This window comes from Helianthus annuus, chromosome 13 (assembly GCF_002127325.2).
Source record: "Helianthus annuus cultivar XRQ/B chromosome 13, HanXRQr2.0-SUNRISE, whole genome shotgun sequence".
Taxonomy (NCBI): Eukaryota; Viridiplantae; Streptophyta; class Magnoliopsida; order Asterales; family Asteraceae; genus Helianthus; species Helianthus annuus.
The window spans coordinates 125,975,521-125,992,539 of NC_035445.2; the positions used below are offsets into that span (position 1 = coordinate 125,975,521).

Sequence of the window (17,019 nt, forward strand, 5' to 3'; positions counted from 1 at the left end):
TAAAGTGTGCAACCAATCGGGTTTTCGTCCGATCGAACGTTCGTCCGATCGACTGACCTGAAAGGTAGAGATACTTATATGTTTTCAAAATGCTACAACGAAAACTTCAAAAGTCAAGCCATCATACACAAACACATCCTTCCTAAAGGAAGAAACAATCCACTCGAAAGGTCACCCGATCGGATGACCATCCGAGCGGACTGTCACTCGAACGACCGGCTGTCCGATCGGACTACCATCCGATCGAACTGCTGTCCGACCCATTAACACTTGTATCGTTTTACGTGTCGCTTATCGTTATGCTATCATTCTGATCAGGCTAACCCTACTCTCTAGCGCTCCCTTCAATCCATCAATCGCTGTGAGTATACTCTATCCCTTTTTGCTTTATGCACTTTTGGGTGTTACATACGTTACTTATTCTAAATCACATCAATCACACTACGCAATACTTTTAACGCTAACCATTACCGCATGTTATACGTGACTTAATGAATACTTGTTTGTTATGTTTACACATGGAATGCTGTCTACCTGCCTTAGCAACGATAGTAGTATAGTTTGGACTCAGCACCTGTTTACTCGGGGGTTGTTAAGGACAATTAGTTACATGGCTCACAGTGGTGAGTGTGTATCGCGAACTGCCCTGGGCAGTCAACCCGCAGTCATTAGTATCGATAGGTTCATGTCGATAACTAACATGCCTCATTTCACACTGTGTACGTGCTGGTTATGCGTAATCGATTTCGAACTCTATTATATCTATTAAACTTGTATGCTAACATTTACACTATGTGTATTGACTTTTACTTTAACGTATGTGACAGGTGCTTAGGATGCTTATTTGCTTACTTTGCTGTAAAATCGAGGCTAGGAAAGACCTAGGTCAACAATAAACAATTATCTGTAATAAGAATCTGAGTTGTCGGAAAAGAACAATTTGACTAGATCTTTTCTGTAATAAATGTATTATCATTTATGACATCGTATGGGACGTGTTGCTTTAAATATTTGGTAAATATAGTTGTTATGGAAACTTCTGGATAATCTGTTTCGCTCAGTGCCGCGCCCCGATGATTCCGCCATTGGTTGGGGTGTGACAGCTTTCCTCTCTTGGAAATAAGACAAGGATTCAATTCTTGACATAGAGTAGATTAGGTATTATTTGGTGTTATATAGGAGTAGAGTTATTGTAGCATTCGCCATTCAACAAAAAATGATAGAAGTGAAAACTAATGACTTCTATATAACATAGGGGTTCATTACTAAGGATGATCACTACTAGAAAGTTCCTACCAAAATTTGCAGCGCATTTCCTACGAACGAAAATATTGACACATTTCATATGAAATGCCGACGTATAAGAAAGGGTCTTAGTTTTGTGACAGTAAAGCGACAAAAAAGGACAAATTGGTTTGCGTAGGAGAAGTGTAGGAAAATTCCGACAGATCTATGACGAAATCCATTTTCATTTTAACCATTAGTCGGAAATTCGTAGGAATCGTTATGCATAGAAAAGTGTCGGCAATTTCCGACGGAATTCCTACGGAATCCATTTTCATTTTAATCATCGCTAGGAAATGTGTAGGAGTCCAATTTATCATAAAAAAAGATTCATAATAAAATGATAAAATATATCATAAAAAGTCCAATTAATCATAAAATATAAAGTTTTATTATTTATAAAAATATATGTTATTTTTTAATTTATTTATTACTATCCGTAGGAAGAGTGTCGAAAATTCCGACAAATTACTTACGGAATGGATAAAAAAATATTTGTAATACATTTTATATGTTATTTTAAAACAAATTTATTAAAATCCATAGGAAATGAGTCAGAAATGCCGACATGTTTGTAGGAAATGAGTAGAAAAAAAACTAAGTTCGTAAGAAATGTGTAGGATAAAAGAATACATTCAGTTGGAATTGTGTAGGAAAAAGATATTTTCATAGAAACTATTTAAGGAAAACGAATACATTCCGTTCGAATTGTGTAGGAAGAAAAAAAATTGTATGAATGGTATAACAAAATTAAAGTATATAAATATAAATATAATTGATTTAAACACAAAATTTTAAAAAATAAATATTCCGTGGGAAATGCGTCGGTAATTCCGTGAGAAATGAGTAGGAGAATTCTAACGAAACATTTTTGTGGGAAAGAAGTAGGAAAATTCGTAGGAAATGTGTCAGACAAGGATTACCCAGGAGCAAAATTTCTAAAACCCTTTTTCGTGGGAAATCTGTGGGTAACCGCAGTTACCTACGGATTTCCCGCGGCAATTGAGGTGAGAATAATAGCAGTTTTCTAGTAGATATGTTTTCAGCTTCTTGATTAACAAAAATAAAAGAAAGTAAATCATTACAAATTCAAATCAATCTTCAACATGTTTAGATCCAGCCTCGATCTTCATTTAGTAGATGGTTCGGCAGAGAGTTGTGGTATAGGAAGATCAAGTTCCGAGCAAACGAACCTGAGTATCTCCCCGGTCAAAGCACCTAAAGACAACTTGTTTATGGTCACAGCAATTGCAAACCTATTGTTTATGTCACAGTAACCCATAGACCCACCTAAACCCCCGTGACCAAACCCGATTACCGAACCATCAGTTCCGCTAAATCTAACAAACCCAAGCCCAATCGCCCCGTTCGGGAGGATCAAATCCTTATAATCTCCACTTCCCAAAAATGCATCATGAATTCTTTCTTTTGGGCTGGGAAAGATTTTGGTGTCAACCTCATCACTTGTGGGGTGGCTTTTGATTGGCTGTAGATGGCGAGGTGGGACGACACCACCATCAACAAGGGCAGCATAGTAGCGAGCCAAAGCACGAGCCGAGAAGTGTCCATTTCCGGCTGGTTGTATGGAACGACGGGCATTGAGAGTATTTGATAGCGGAATAAGGCTTGAAACCATGCCTAGCGTGTATGATGAAGGCATGAAGGCGGAAAACGGGTTAGATTTTTGGATTTGGTGTTCCGGGTCTAACAAGATGATATCATCTTTATCTATGGTAAGAGTTGCGAGACGTGACTCCACACCAGGTGGAATCCCAATATATAGCTCGCCTTCAACATCAAGGGGGCGAACAATAGCTTCCTCAAGAATGTCCTGAAACTTCTTCCCAGAAGCATGCTGCACATTCAACAACATATACATCATTCCAATTTCCACCTATTGAAAACCAAGTTGTATCCAGAATAAAGACACGAGCTTTTGAACCATAAAGAATAAAGATCATGAGTTCATATCCCGCATGTGGTTCAAGGAACTTACCTCAATGATCCCACCACATAGCCAGCCGAATGATAGATAATGATATAACTGTACATGACCTGGTTCGGTCTCGGGTGCAACCATAGCTATGCGTTTTAGGCACTCGTCAAAATCTAAAAATAATGCTTGGTCATGTTCACAAATGCCAGCAAGAGCATTGTGTAAACCAGCTGAATGATTAAGTACATGATTAACCTATGGGATCATATTAGGAACAGTAATTAGTTAATTATGTTTTTCTCATTGAAAATAAATATTAATCTTTTTTACTACTGATACAGAACTAATTAAGTGACTAAACATATCCAGATCCACGAGTTTTGGCTCTCAATAAAAAAGCTTAAAGTTGCGGATATAATTATGGAGAACCAAAGCTCGTGGTTTCAGACGTCCTGTGCTTAATGCTCAATGTTAATAGTTAACTGGTTTGAAATAGGAAAAATCAATTAAACAAAAACATCCTTAGTCATGACTAATGATTGTTTTACTGGAATAACTATAACATGCATTATTTAAGAAGACAGGAAATAACAGAATTGATATTAAGAGAACCTTTATTTGATCTTTTCCATTCGTACCAAACTCCGGCCAAACATTTGCAACGTTTTCGTCGAGCTTCAATTTCCTAAGATGAAATACATGGGATTTATTTGACTCATCTATCAATAGATCAAATAACTTGAACCAGTTGAAAAAACCACCCATAAATATTGTATTTTACCATACACAAATATACAACCTATTAATCTTTTTATTCAAGAAGTTAGATCATTATATGTGGCACACATTATCATCATCACCATACTCACTAAATCCCACCAATAGCATAGCTACGGTAAGGTCTGAGAAGGGTTAGATAAAGACAGCCTTACGCCCTTACTTGTACCCCGTAAAAATAAAGAGACTGCTTCCAATGAGACCTCGACTCGATAGTAGTTTTATATCAACCCTTGGACATAAGGAGCATAACACTCAACAATTAGAACAAAGGCCGATTAATGCATGTACCTCTTGTCTTTCGGCTATCATCAACGCCACCTCATGATGTATGATATTAACATCCTCCGTTTTTAACGTTATTTTCACCAAATTAGTAAACTAACATTATAATTAGTGCACTTTCACTTTTGCCCCTGTGGACCAACACATATATACATTATATGAGCATACCGCAATCAGGGTTTGGAGAATAGTTGTTTCTAGTGATTTTTTGAAACTAGGGTAGATAGTTGGAACATATACGCTAGGACCAACAGGTAAAAACTGTGACCCAAAAATGCTGATAAGAGTTATAAAAATGCTGATAAGAGTTATATTGTAACTTCAGGAAACAAACTCATGCAACAAGCAATTTTTGTGGTATTCTTGCCACACCAACGAATCCCAACATTCCAGTGTCAGCATTTGTTGACGTTTGGATACATCTCCAAAACATTCTGCAGACTATTGTTTAAGGGATGAGAATGCAGAGATGAATTTTAGAGGGAAAACAAGAAGGGTATAATTGAATAGAAATATATTATATCTTGTGTACAATAAGTTGTATATAAAATACAATACGCTGCCTTACTAACCATTGCACTGGTTCGTAAGGCATAACTGCCTTGTAAATTCCTAATCGGTGTGAGGTTGGAAATTTTTTTAAATGTGATGAATGAAAATTTAGTGAGATTATTAATATTAAATCTATATTTATATCTCTAATAAAGCAAACCATTGGGGGACACATGTCACCCAATTGTCACCCAATGGTGCAAGCCAACTAAGCAGACACATAGGCAATGAGGTGGCAAATCTCATATGGGAGGACATGTGGCATTGCTCTCATTCTCGGATTGACTTTGGCTTCTTTCATACGCTTTGTCTCTCATGTCTCTCTCATTCTCTCAAAACGTTTCAAACGATTTCTGCAAAACCCTAATCGGCGAATCCTCTACTTAGCAACCCTAACCGGCGATTCCTCTACAAAGCAACCTTAATCGGCGATTCCTCTACATGGAGATTCGATGAAACACAGATTCGATGGACACATGGAGATTACCAATTCGATTCGGGTCTCTTGAAACGCAGATTCTATATCCGATTACCCCAATTGTCTCGATCTTGATCTCTGAGATTTTGGTATAGTATTCATTACTTTTGATTTACGGTTTTACTATTTATTGTTCTTGTGTGTGAGTTAGGGTTTTTTGGTGTTTATTTCCTTTTGGTGTGTGTTTATGTGAATCATAGATAGTTTAGGGTTTAATTTACGTGTTAGTTTATCGAAATATGACAAATTTGAAAAGTATCGCTTTCTTTTTCTATTATGCTACACTTCATCCGTTTATCAAAATTTGGTTCCTTTTTTCTTAATTCTGCAATAGAATGATTAGTTTGTGATAAAAAAATGTACTATGATATAATTAGTTTAAGTATTATTTGATTTGAAATGGTTTTTCACATATAATGTTACAGGAATGGCAATAAGCAATATATCTAATTCGCTTGCGTGTTCGTGTGGCTGATATGCATTGTGAACAGGTAAAGTTTTTTTATTTGAAATATTAGTTGAAGAATCTATTTTTTATATGATTTATGATAGTGTTTATGCGGCTTCTAATTCACTTGTGCAATTGGAGAATGAGTGGTTAGTCCTTTCTACCTTATTATGTGTTTTTTATATATATCAGATTTCTTACGGGTTACCTTAAATGGTTTCTTATATGGTTTGGATCCGTATCAAGATTGGCACCCTATCACCTTCTTCGTTCTGATTTCAACCCAAATAGCAGGTACCCATCTTTAATTTCGGTAAATTGGTTACAGTTTTTTCTTCAATAATGTTTTCTTTCATTTTGTGAGGCTCTAGCCGAGATGTTTATGTCTTTTAATTTGTTTTCACATGGCAAGCGGTTTTGTTTGTGTTTAACCTGAGATGATTTTGAGATTATAGGTTGTGTGTGTAGATTGTTGACATTTCTGAACCTCAGAGTTTATATAGGATGATGAGTTTCATTGATTTTGTTCCTATTTTAGTCGATTTGTTGACGGATGAAGCAATGGTCGGTCAATTTGTAGACTTATGGTATTGTAGCCGAGATGATAAGTTGTTTGACTTTCTTTCAACATGGTAGCTGTGATTTTCTATTTTCGGCCTCATAGTATGGCGATTCTGATTTGTTTGTGGTGGTGGCAGCGTTGATGTGGTCGCCGGACTGATTATTCACCGGTGATTCTTTATCGGCTTTTTTATTACAAGTTCGTGTATTCTTTATGTTTGGCGGTTGTCATTGGCAGCTGTTAGGTGTTTGACATGTTGATAATCAAACGCTTTCAACTGTTTTGTTGGGCATTTTGGTAATTTACTGGTGTTGGTCTTGCTGGTTACTCCGCATACATAGTTGATTTCTTTGGTTCCCTACAACGGTGAAGCTTGTGGTATTGTCATCGATTTGTCGGTGGGGGGGATTTTTCATCATTTAGGATTTGTGATATAGGCTATGATGAGTCAATATATTTGATTTTAAAGTTGATGAGAATATCGCCTTGGCATGGTAGGGTTGAAGGATGGCAGGTCATTACCTGCAACCTTCCCTGCAGCCATGATGGTATCCTTCTTTTCTAGACTCTGAGCCTGTAGATACCATATTTACCATAACGAATCTATCTGGTCATGCCATAGATATGTGGACAGCGGCGGAGATAAGTTAGATTTGATTAAGCGTTTCTTGATTCTACCGAGTTTTGCACGGTATGTTCTTTGTTTGATTATAAAAAAACGCAGATTTGGAGGATCGACGGAGATTTGTGCAGGCATATTTCAGCTCTGCAGGTTAGAAGCAAAGTTTATTATTGATTTACACGCGTTTTATATCAGACAAGAAGGAAAAAAGCAGTGTTTTCAGACCCGAACTGGCCGGTCGAACCGAGACCGGGATTTTAAGGGGTCGAACTGGATTTTGAATAAAAAAATCTTTTTACCTTTTCTATTTTTATATTATTTAGGATATCATCCGGTCCAACCAGTGATCCAAAAATGATAGTATGTACCTTTTATTATTTAAAACTAAATTTTCCTAACCGGGATGTTCCCGGGTGATAGCCTAGAAATGGTGAACATACGTCAACTAGATCGCGTAGGGGAAAACGAAGGAACAGGGCTTTGGTTGGCGTTAGATGAAGTTATGGACCCACAAAACTTGGGTGCTATAATCCATCTCTCTGCGGGTCAATAGTCAACGAATCATGCAACATATCCAAAGTCTCACCTCACCTACACTTTGGTGTGATAATCTATGTGCAACATATCTCTCTGCCAATCCTGTTTTTCATGCCCGCACTAAACATGTTGAAGTCGATTATCACTTTGTTCGTGAACAAGTTACCCAAGGAAATTGACAGTCCGGATTATCTCTACACATGATCAGATTGCAGATATTTTTACAAAGCCGCTGCCATCACAAAGGTTCCTGCTGTTAAGGTCCAAGTTGCAGGTCGTTCCCCGCCCTCAACTTGTGGGGGGATGTTAGACAATATATTTTAGATAGTATTTTTATATTTACTATTCTTAAGGGTATCTAAGTGTAATATCTTTTCCTATATATAGGACGTCTTGTAATTGTTTTTATGTAACAATAACAAACATTATTTTGTGTCATTATGGTATCACAGCTAGGTAATTAACCTAACCCTAAACCCTACCTGCCGTCAGGCAATTTTTTTTTTCATAACACCCCTGCAGTCGATCAACATCCTGCAGTACTTTATCCCTGTAGCTGCTGTAACCTTGCTGCTGTTAACCCTTCTGCAGCCATATTCCAGCCGCAACCCTACAGTTTATCCCAATTTCTGTTGCCTTAACCCTGCTGCCAACGCAGTCAATACCCATCACAACCATGGCTATGATCTCGGCCTTCACAACCACTGAAAAGACAGCCCAGAATTCCCATAAGTTTGCTTTTAAACTCTCACCCACTAACTATGGATTCTGGAAAAATATGATCCATCCATTCTTAGTCACCAACTATCTATTCGGTTATATAGACGGGACAATTCTCTGCCCACCATCCCGTACTGCTGCAACCACTGACACCGCATCTATGGACAACCCTAGTTACTCAAATTGGGTTGCCAATGATGCTCATGTCAGAATGCTTCTTATCTCTACTGTATCTGAAGCATCCTTCCAACATGTTCAAGGCCTCACCTCCCGTGATTTGTGGCTCTCTCTCGAACGAGCATATGCACCACACATTTCTTCCAGAGAATACACACTAAAAACTCAGCTGTTAAAGCTTGAGATGAAGGGTGATGAAACTTCTTCCGGTTACCTTACTCGTGCACAGGAATACGCTACTGTTCTAGCCAATATTGGCGAACCTTTCAAAGACAAGGACTTGGCTATGCTTGCTGTTGCAGGCCTACGTGAAGAGTATACCGGTTTAAAACAGAATCTTCTCGCACGCTCTCCACCTGTGACATTCAATGAATTGTATGGTTTGCTAAGTGACCATGATTACATGATTACTCGTCACACCACTGCTGTTCCTCAGGCATTCACGGCTGCCTTTGCTGGTCCTGCACCTACACCCTCATGTAACCCACAAAACTCACAATTTGCTGCTGTCCAACAAATGGCAGCCCAATTAGGGTATCAGCTCAGCCCTCAAATTCAGCAAACCAGCCAATCTCAGGCCTTTATGGCAAGTCGGTCATTAAATAATAATCGTGGCAATTCGCGTGGCACCTACCCTGGAAATTATAACAGAAATCGGGATGACTCTAGTGGAACCGGTGGCCAAAATCGCCAACCATCTTTTGCGTGGGCATCTACGCAAAACACAGTCTATGGTCATTGTAACCGATGCGGTATAGGCCACATCCCAGCTCAGTGCCCCAATAAATCTGGTTCCCCCTCCACAAGTGGTTTATCACAGCAAAGTTATGTAGCAGACTATGCAGCTTTCTCCAGTATTGGCTCCCCATATGGTTCAACCGACTGGAAACCTGATACCGGGGCCAATGGCCATGCCACTCCAGATTTAACAAATTTGGATCACTCAGAAGCTTATAATGGTAGTCACTCACTTCATGTTGGCGACGGTAATCCCCTTCCCATCTTTCATGTTGGTTCTTCAAAAATCTATTCCCCTAACAAAACTTTTAAACTCTCTAATGTTCTTCATGTACCCGCACTTAAAAAGAACTTGCTATCTGTACAACAATTTTGCTTAGATAATGATGTTTTCTTTGAGTTTCACTCGTCTTTTTTTGTTGTGAAGGACGAGTCTACACGTACCATCCTACTCACGGGTCCAAGTGATCAAGGTCTTTACACGCTTCGCTTGCCTCAGTTAAAGTCACTTCCATATGTTTCTTTCACATCCACCAAAGCATCCTCAACAATTTGGCACCATCGTCTTGGACATCCCCATGCTCGTGTTTTTAATTCTATTATTTCTAGCAATTCATTACCTCTTTCATCTCATTTATGTCATAATTTGTGTTCTTCTTGTCAAATGGGGAAGTCCTCCAAATTGTCTTTGAACCTTTCAAATTTTCGAAGTAATAATATATTAGATTTGGTTTATTATGATGTTTGGGGTCCTGCTCCATCACTTTCTTTTGATGGACACAAATTTTTTATGTTATGTGTTGATCATCACTCCCGATATATGTGGTTTTACCCTTTGGCTCAAAAATCTGATGTTTACTTAACTTTTAAATCATTCGTTCTTATGGTGGAAAGACAATTTAACACTAAGCTTAAAAATGTACAAACAGATTGGGGGGGTGAATTTTGCAACCTTGCACCATTCTTCTCTTCACTTGGTATTATCCATCGACGTTCGTGCCCACACACAAGTGAACAAAATGGCATCATCGAGCGTCGAAACCGTCACGTTGTTGAAACGGGCCTTGCCCTTTTGGCTCATTCTAACACTCCGACACGTTTTTGGAGCTTTGCCTTCGAAACGGCAGTTTTCTTAATCAATCGTTTGCCCTCTCGAAGTAACTCCAACAAATCACCCTTTGAACACGTTTTCAAACGACCACCTGATTACTCCTTTCTAAGGGTATTCAGATGTGAATGTTTTCCCTATCTACGACCATACAATCGACACAAAATGGATTTTCGTTCCACTCCATGTGTCTTTCTCGGCTATAGCCCATTACATCATGGGTATCAGTGTTTGGATCTAGACACCGAACGCGTGTACATTGCACATCACGTTCGTTTCAATGAAACCCATTTTCCTTTTCAACCTAAAATCCCTCGACCTACCACTGAGCCTACCCCTCCCTACTACTCCACCTTCCCTGACATACCTGGCACAATCCCCACGGTTGAAACAACCTTGACGGCTGATACAACCCCCACGGCCACCCCAACCCCCATAGCCACAACCACACCCACAGTCGCTACTGCCCCCACGGTTACCCCAATTGAACTCGTGTCTTCACCCACCTCCCAACCTCCATCTCCTCCACCCCACCCTCGTCCATCCAACCTTCGCCAAAATCCAAAACCAACAACCCGCTATGATCCTTCAGCCTACCACACTTCTACTCATCCTTCTGAACCTTTGGAACCGTCCTCTTTTACTGTTGCCAACAGATCTCCGAAGTGGCGTCAAGCCATGGCTGAAGAGTTTGATGCTCTTGTTAAAAATGGAACATGGTCTCTTGTGCCTCAGGTTCCCAATACTAATATTATTGATTCAAAGTGGGTTTATAGGATTAAAAAGGATGCAAATGGGCAGGTTACTAGGTACAAAGCACGTCTTGTTGCAAAGGGATTCAATCAAAAATCGGGTATCGATTATCAAGAAACATTTAGCCCGGTTGTCAAGGCTACTACTATTCAGGTACTTTTGTCTCTTGCAGTTACAAATCAATGGCCACTTCGACAATTGGACGTTCAAAATGCCTTTCTCCATGGTGATTTAAAAGAAACTGTCTATCTTCGCCAACCACAGGGTTTTGTTGATACATCCAGACCTGATCATGTATGTTTACTACACAAGTCACTATATGGTCTCAAACAGGCACCGCGAGCATGGTTTGAACGCTTTTCTACCACGTTACATCATCTCGGTTTTATTGGCTCTAAAACTGACCCATCTTTATTTATCCTCAAGAAACCGGGTACCTTGGTGTATGTTCTTGTTTATGTGGACGATATTATTGTTACAGGAAATAATCCAGCAGCCATTACCGACATCATCAGCAAGTTGGGAACTGCGTTTGCAGTTAAAGACCTCGGCACTTTGCATTATTTTTTGGGAATTGAAATTATAACTACCGGCAAGAATCTCATTCTTTCTCAGCAAAAGTATATTTGTGATTTAATCTCCACAGCAGGTTTAGCTGAATGCAAACCTGTTCCATTTCCTATGAGTAGCTCGCAATCCTTGGCTATTGCTGACAGCCCTTTGCTTGTTGATCCTACCAAATATCGCCAAACTGTCGGTGCTCTTCAATAAGCCACTCTTTCCCGACCCGACATAACCTTTGCGGTCAATAAAGTGTGTCAGTTCATGCACTCTCCCATAGAAAATCACTGGTCAGCTGTCAAAAGAATCTTACGATATCTTCAAGGTACATCTAACTACGGTCTTTTCATTCACCAGAACTCTGGTTCTACTCTTCAGGCATTTACTGATGTCAACTGGCAAACTACCTTGCAAGCTTATTCTGATGCTGACTGGGCCGGCTGTCCTGATGACCGTCGGTCCACGGGGGGATTTGCTATCTACCTAGGTTCCAATCTTATCTCGTGGAATGCTCGCAAACAAAGAACGGTCTCACGATCTTCAACTGAATCAGAGTATAAAGCACTGGCTGACACAGTTGCAGAAATAACTTGGCTACAAGCTCTCTTAAATGAACTTGGTGTTATCTCCAAAGTCTCACCTACACTTTGGTGTGATAATCTAGGTGCAACATATCTCTCTGCCAATCCTGTTTTTCATGCCCGCACTAAACATGTTGAAGTCGATTATCACTTTGTTCGTGAACAAGTTACCCAAGGGAAATTGGCAGTCCGGTTTATCTCTACACATGATCAGATTGCAGATATTTTTACAAAGCCTCTGCCATCACAAAGGTTCCTGCTGTTAAGGTCCAAGTTGCAGGTCGTTCCCCGCCCTCAACTTGCGGGGGGATGTTAGACAATATATTTTAGATAGTATTTTTATATTTACTATTCTTAAGGGTATCTAAGTGTAATATCTTTTCCTATATATAGGACATCTTGAAATTGTTTTTACGTAACAATAACAAACATTATTCTATGTTATTAGTGTTGAACCCGAACCCATCTCATTCAGACCACGGGTCAACATCGTTGAACATGAGTCACAAAAGGATCATACTTAGTATCTCTGCCATTATTGCTATTGGTGCTGCTGTGTTCATAGCTTTGGAACTCGATTAACTGATCTGCTGCGGTTGCCCTCACATTTTCAGGTGAATGTCTGAAAACTTGGATAATGGAAGCATGGAGTGGGTGTTCTCACAAGAAAATAGTTGCAGCATCAGCAGCCACAGCCTTTTGGAATCTGACTTCCATTAAAACCTGAATTTTCGCAGGTGTGTTAATGATTTTTTTATGGAAGTTAAGTTTAATTTGACCATAAAAGTCAAAATCAATGACATAACATACGATATAGTTCAAGTATAGTCTGTTTATATGTTTGCAGCATTCATAAGTTTGGTGATCTTTAGATGGTGTAGACAAGAGTGACATGGTCTAAAAAAGGTATGCAACGGCCGGGCCAGGTTTACCTTAACTCCTTTTGTCCATTTTTTTAAATAATTAGTTTGTCAAATGTAATCTTTTAATCAATTAGTATGTAACAGGTTGGGTCAGTTGGACCTAAATCATCTATTGTCCATTTTATAAAAAATATTAGTGTGTCAAATATGATTGTAAAATATATAACGGTATGAGTCGTGTTTCTTTTGTAGACTCTACAACCTAACTTAAGGTCACTAACACCTGCATGATGCTTGGGACCTAACTTAAGGTCACTAACACCTGCATGATGCTTGGGGGTTCGTTTCACCTTAACTCTAGGAAGCTCCAGGAAGCTTAGGAATTCAGTTTTTTTTCCTTTTTAAACAGAAAACGAGCCCTAACTACAAAGTTTAATCATGTTCTAGAAGACCTTGCAGCCCAGAATGATTTGGTTTAAGATGTGTCCCCGCTGCAACGCGCGGACACCAAACTAGAAGGAGGTGACCATGATTATGATGAGCAAAGTCATGCTTAATGTGTGCATGAACAACTTTGCAGAGAAAGGGGGGTTGTTGGAATATTTCATTTTGGTAGGCGTATGAGTTATGAAATAATGTAATTTGTGAAGCATTTAACCAGTGGTGAATGGTGGATAATGTTTCCATGCGTGTTGGGTTGCACTATGATTCTTTGCTTGACGTATTTTATAAGATATCAAAACTCTGTTCTTAAAAGTTGTTTTTGTTGCAATATATTCATAGCCGGTTGCACCTTACGTTTTTAACTGTTTACATTTCCAATAACAAATTGGGTTAGGGTTTGAACTTGAACCGGGTTCAAACCGATTTGAAGTGAAGATTAAAAATGTCAAACCGGGTTGAGAGTGAAACCGGATTCGGTTCAACCCGGGTTAGTGGTTTATAAAACTCAACCCTATGAAACGAGTTATGATGGTTTGTAAAACTTAACCATATTAAAAAATCTTTACAAAATATTATAAACATAAATAACTAAAATATTTTATTTATTTTTAAAGTTTTATAATTAAAACATAATATCATTACTTTTTTTTGCAAAACTATTCATCTTCTTTGAGGTAGTTGTAGTTTAGCATTTGATCTTCTTTTTTTAGTTTAGCATTTGATCTTCTTCATCACTATTGATGCCCATGTGTAAAATAGTTGTTTATTTATTTGTCGTGCGGGTTCAATAAATAGGGTTTAAACCGGTTTGATAATCGGGTTCTTTCATGCGGGTTACAAACTGCCTGGTTGAAACCGGTGTGGCTGAAAAACATCCAAACCGAGTAGTACTCTACGGGTTGAAAAGGGTCCAAGCCGCGTTGGCTGTAAATCGGGTACAACCCGGCTTCGGATTGGATAGGGTTGTCGGGTTCGGTTTCTAACCCGATTTAGGGTTACACCTCTATTCGTGATCATCAAAAATGGTAAAAAAACATGCTTCTAGAGAGCTATCCGAACATGGATCGAGAAAGGATGTGAATTTATGTTGCTTATTTTTTTTATATGTGGATTCTCATATTGATCTTACAATCATTTTTTTTTTCATAATTTTGATTAAAAAAGTTTCTACATAGTTTAACGTTGATTTATTTTATTTTTTCATCTTTATATCTTGATTCTCTTTTTGATATTATAATATTTTTTCATCTTTTTGATTAAAGAAGTTATGGAGAACAATGAAGATTATAAAGAATCTAATTACGGTGAAAAGAATTTCTAAGGAATGGAAGTTTTAAACAGGTGTAGTAGGGTGCATAGTAGATGTTGATATGGAAGATAGTATCCAGAAAATCGAAGAAAACAAATTGTGTCGTTGAAGCTAATAAAGATTGAATTTCATGTACAATTTCTTTAAGATCATTATAAACGTAATTGTTTTCCGTCAAACAATAAAAAACATACCATTTTATCAAAGCCGCGATGTTCACCGGAAGTTTTTTCTGGGATTTGAATAATTTTTTTTCCCAATGCGTGTCTTTTTACATAGTACTAAATTTGAATCAAAATAATATGGTTTTGGTTGAAGCCCGCGTATTACGCGGGCATTAACCTAGTTCTACATATAGTGACAAACTCTTTATTAGAGTTATTTATGTCACTTGTTTAATTTTCTATTAGAATAATAAATTTTTCATGTGGTGTATTGATGACAACTCTTGAGTAGAGTTTCTTTTATGACAATTGATTCGAGATTTTATGGCAAAATTAAGTCTCTAATTATGTTGGACTTTTTACCACCCATGACTCTTGCATACTTAGTAGGCTATGTGTCTCTTTTGATGTGGCTAGATACAAGAAAGAGAAATGTATGCATGAAGAGTCCTTGGAGAAGTACTTGATGACCCATATGTTGGGAACATATAGAGATAAGTTTCTCTACACGATTCGACTATATTTCTATTGTAAGTTTCCAAAAGTTATAACACTATGATTTTACCCGGTGTAACCTCGGGTGTGTGGCCTTCTCCGGCAGTACAGACTGCTCCGGCTGTTGTACCCTGTGAGACAGACGCGCCGTCTTTAGTAGAGGCGCGAAATCTGTTTTAAGGGAAGTGTGTTGAACACGTGTCTCAGCCACAACACGTGGTTCAAGACCTCGTTGAAGCATACACAAAGGATTGAAAATACAACAGACTATACAAGAAGACGCAGTTAAAGCTCTTGTTGAAGACCATAGTTTGAATCAATTTAAATACATATGTTGTATTACACGTTATATTCGTAAAGATTTGTACACGGTACATGTACTACAATTTCCCAAATGTTTAACGAGAATATCTTTATTTGTTTATTAGTTTTATTAATAAAATTGACACCCATTTTCCTACAAACCTAAAACAGATTTCATGAAATTGTTGCTACAATCTTAAAACCTTATTTATAAGGATTTTGGGTTCCCGAAAGGATTTATAAAAAAAATTATTTTTAAAGAATATGATCTTATAATTTTTTTTTTTGGGAAATATGTATTTAGCACAACTTGTTGTGTTTGGATTTATTGAGATTGTGGTACAATCTTAATGCTACACCGTGATACAAAAACGAATAACTTATGGTTCAAACATTTGGTTTTGAAATGATCTTGGGAATCGTTAATTTTTCTAACTTTTGTGTTAGATCGGGTTTATTAGTGTAAACCATACGCTTTTTTGTAAACGTTAAATTCTCTAACGTGTGCGTTAGACCGACTTTATTTTTATAAACAATACGTTTTTTTTGTAAACGTGTCATGTTCTAATATGCTTGTTAGAAATGATCATATTATTTATCTAATATGGTTGAAAAAATGTGTTGGGATTGAACCCTACCAGAGGAACAGATAATTAAAGCCAAAACTGGATCAAAGCAGTGGATCCAAAATAAGCAGTTGTTATGTATACAAGTCTCTCCCCTTGAAAGTGGTTTCAACATCTGATGACTTCCAATCCACTGATCTTTACAACTGCTGACCTACAACTGCTGATCAAGTCAAAGACTGATGAAGACTAAAGCTCTGCTGATCAATCTACTGCTATGGGTCAAGCACTGCTGGATATATCAAGTACTGCTGGGTTCACAACAGTGGAAGGATAAAGCAGTATTTTAGCTTTTCTTATGTAATGTATTGTTAATAAGTAGTTAGCATAACAGTGTTTGTATCAGATCAGTTGTTAGAGTTTGTTAGGAGGTTAGATGTCACTTTCATGGTGACGTCAGCAAAGATGCCACAGTAGTTTGGGCGTGCCTATAAATAGAACAGTACCATGTACTGTTCTATTAGCTCTCTTCATCACTTTCATTCCTGTACGAACAAATCACTGTGAGCTCAGGCTGAGGGGGAGTTTGTTACATACTTGCATATTGTAATTGAATCTTATAATAAATTCAAGCATCCGGTTCAATGGTAAACTTGTATGTTGAAAGCAATTCTCATGTTTGATTGTGTGCAAAGTTTGTTTCCATTTATATTCCGCTGCATTACTCATTCATCTTTCATATTATTTCAATGTAAA

At 38.0% G+C, this 17,019-nt stretch overlaps 1 protein-coding gene and 1 long non-coding RNA gene across 8 annotated transcripts in view; one reads left to right on the top strand and one right to left on the bottom strand.

The window, feature by feature from the left end:
- Nucleotides 1–2,286: 2,286 nt before the first annotated feature.
- Nucleotides 2,287–17,019, bottom strand: part of LOC110899286 (beta-lactamase domain-containing protein 2) — a 43,354-nt gene continuing 28,621 nt past the window's right edge. The window contains exons 4-6 of one of the 2 annotated variants that reach the window (XM_022146166.2): nt 3,833–3,905; nt 3,281–3,475; nt 2,287–3,139 (exon numbers count right to left, since the gene is read on the bottom strand). In XM_022146166.2, the coding sequence (XP_022001858.1) occupies nt 2,414–3,139; nt 3,281–3,475; nt 3,833–3,905 (994 nt within the window). In that variant the 3' untranslated portion in view covers nt 2,287–2,413. The remainder of the gene's footprint in view (nt 3,140–3,280; nt 3,476–3,832; nt 3,906–17,019) is intronic. The other variant, XM_022146167.2, reaches the window with a different exon arrangement.
- LOC118485394 lies at nt 5,126–13,672 on the top strand. Of its 6 annotated transcripts, none has more exons than XR_004875867.1 (6): nt 5,126–5,401; nt 5,738–5,803; nt 5,953–6,054; nt 7,047–7,094; nt 12,734–12,856; nt 12,967–13,672. It is a non-coding gene; the product is annotated as an uncharacterized LOC118485394 (long non-coding RNA). The 6 variants fall into 6 exon arrangements; XR_004875868.1 differs by lacking the exon at nt 7,047–7,094 and having other exon boundaries at nt 12,967–13,025; nt 13,235–13,672; XR_004875866.1 differs by lacking the exon at nt 7,047–7,094 and having other exon boundaries at nt 12,967–13,025; nt 13,392–13,672.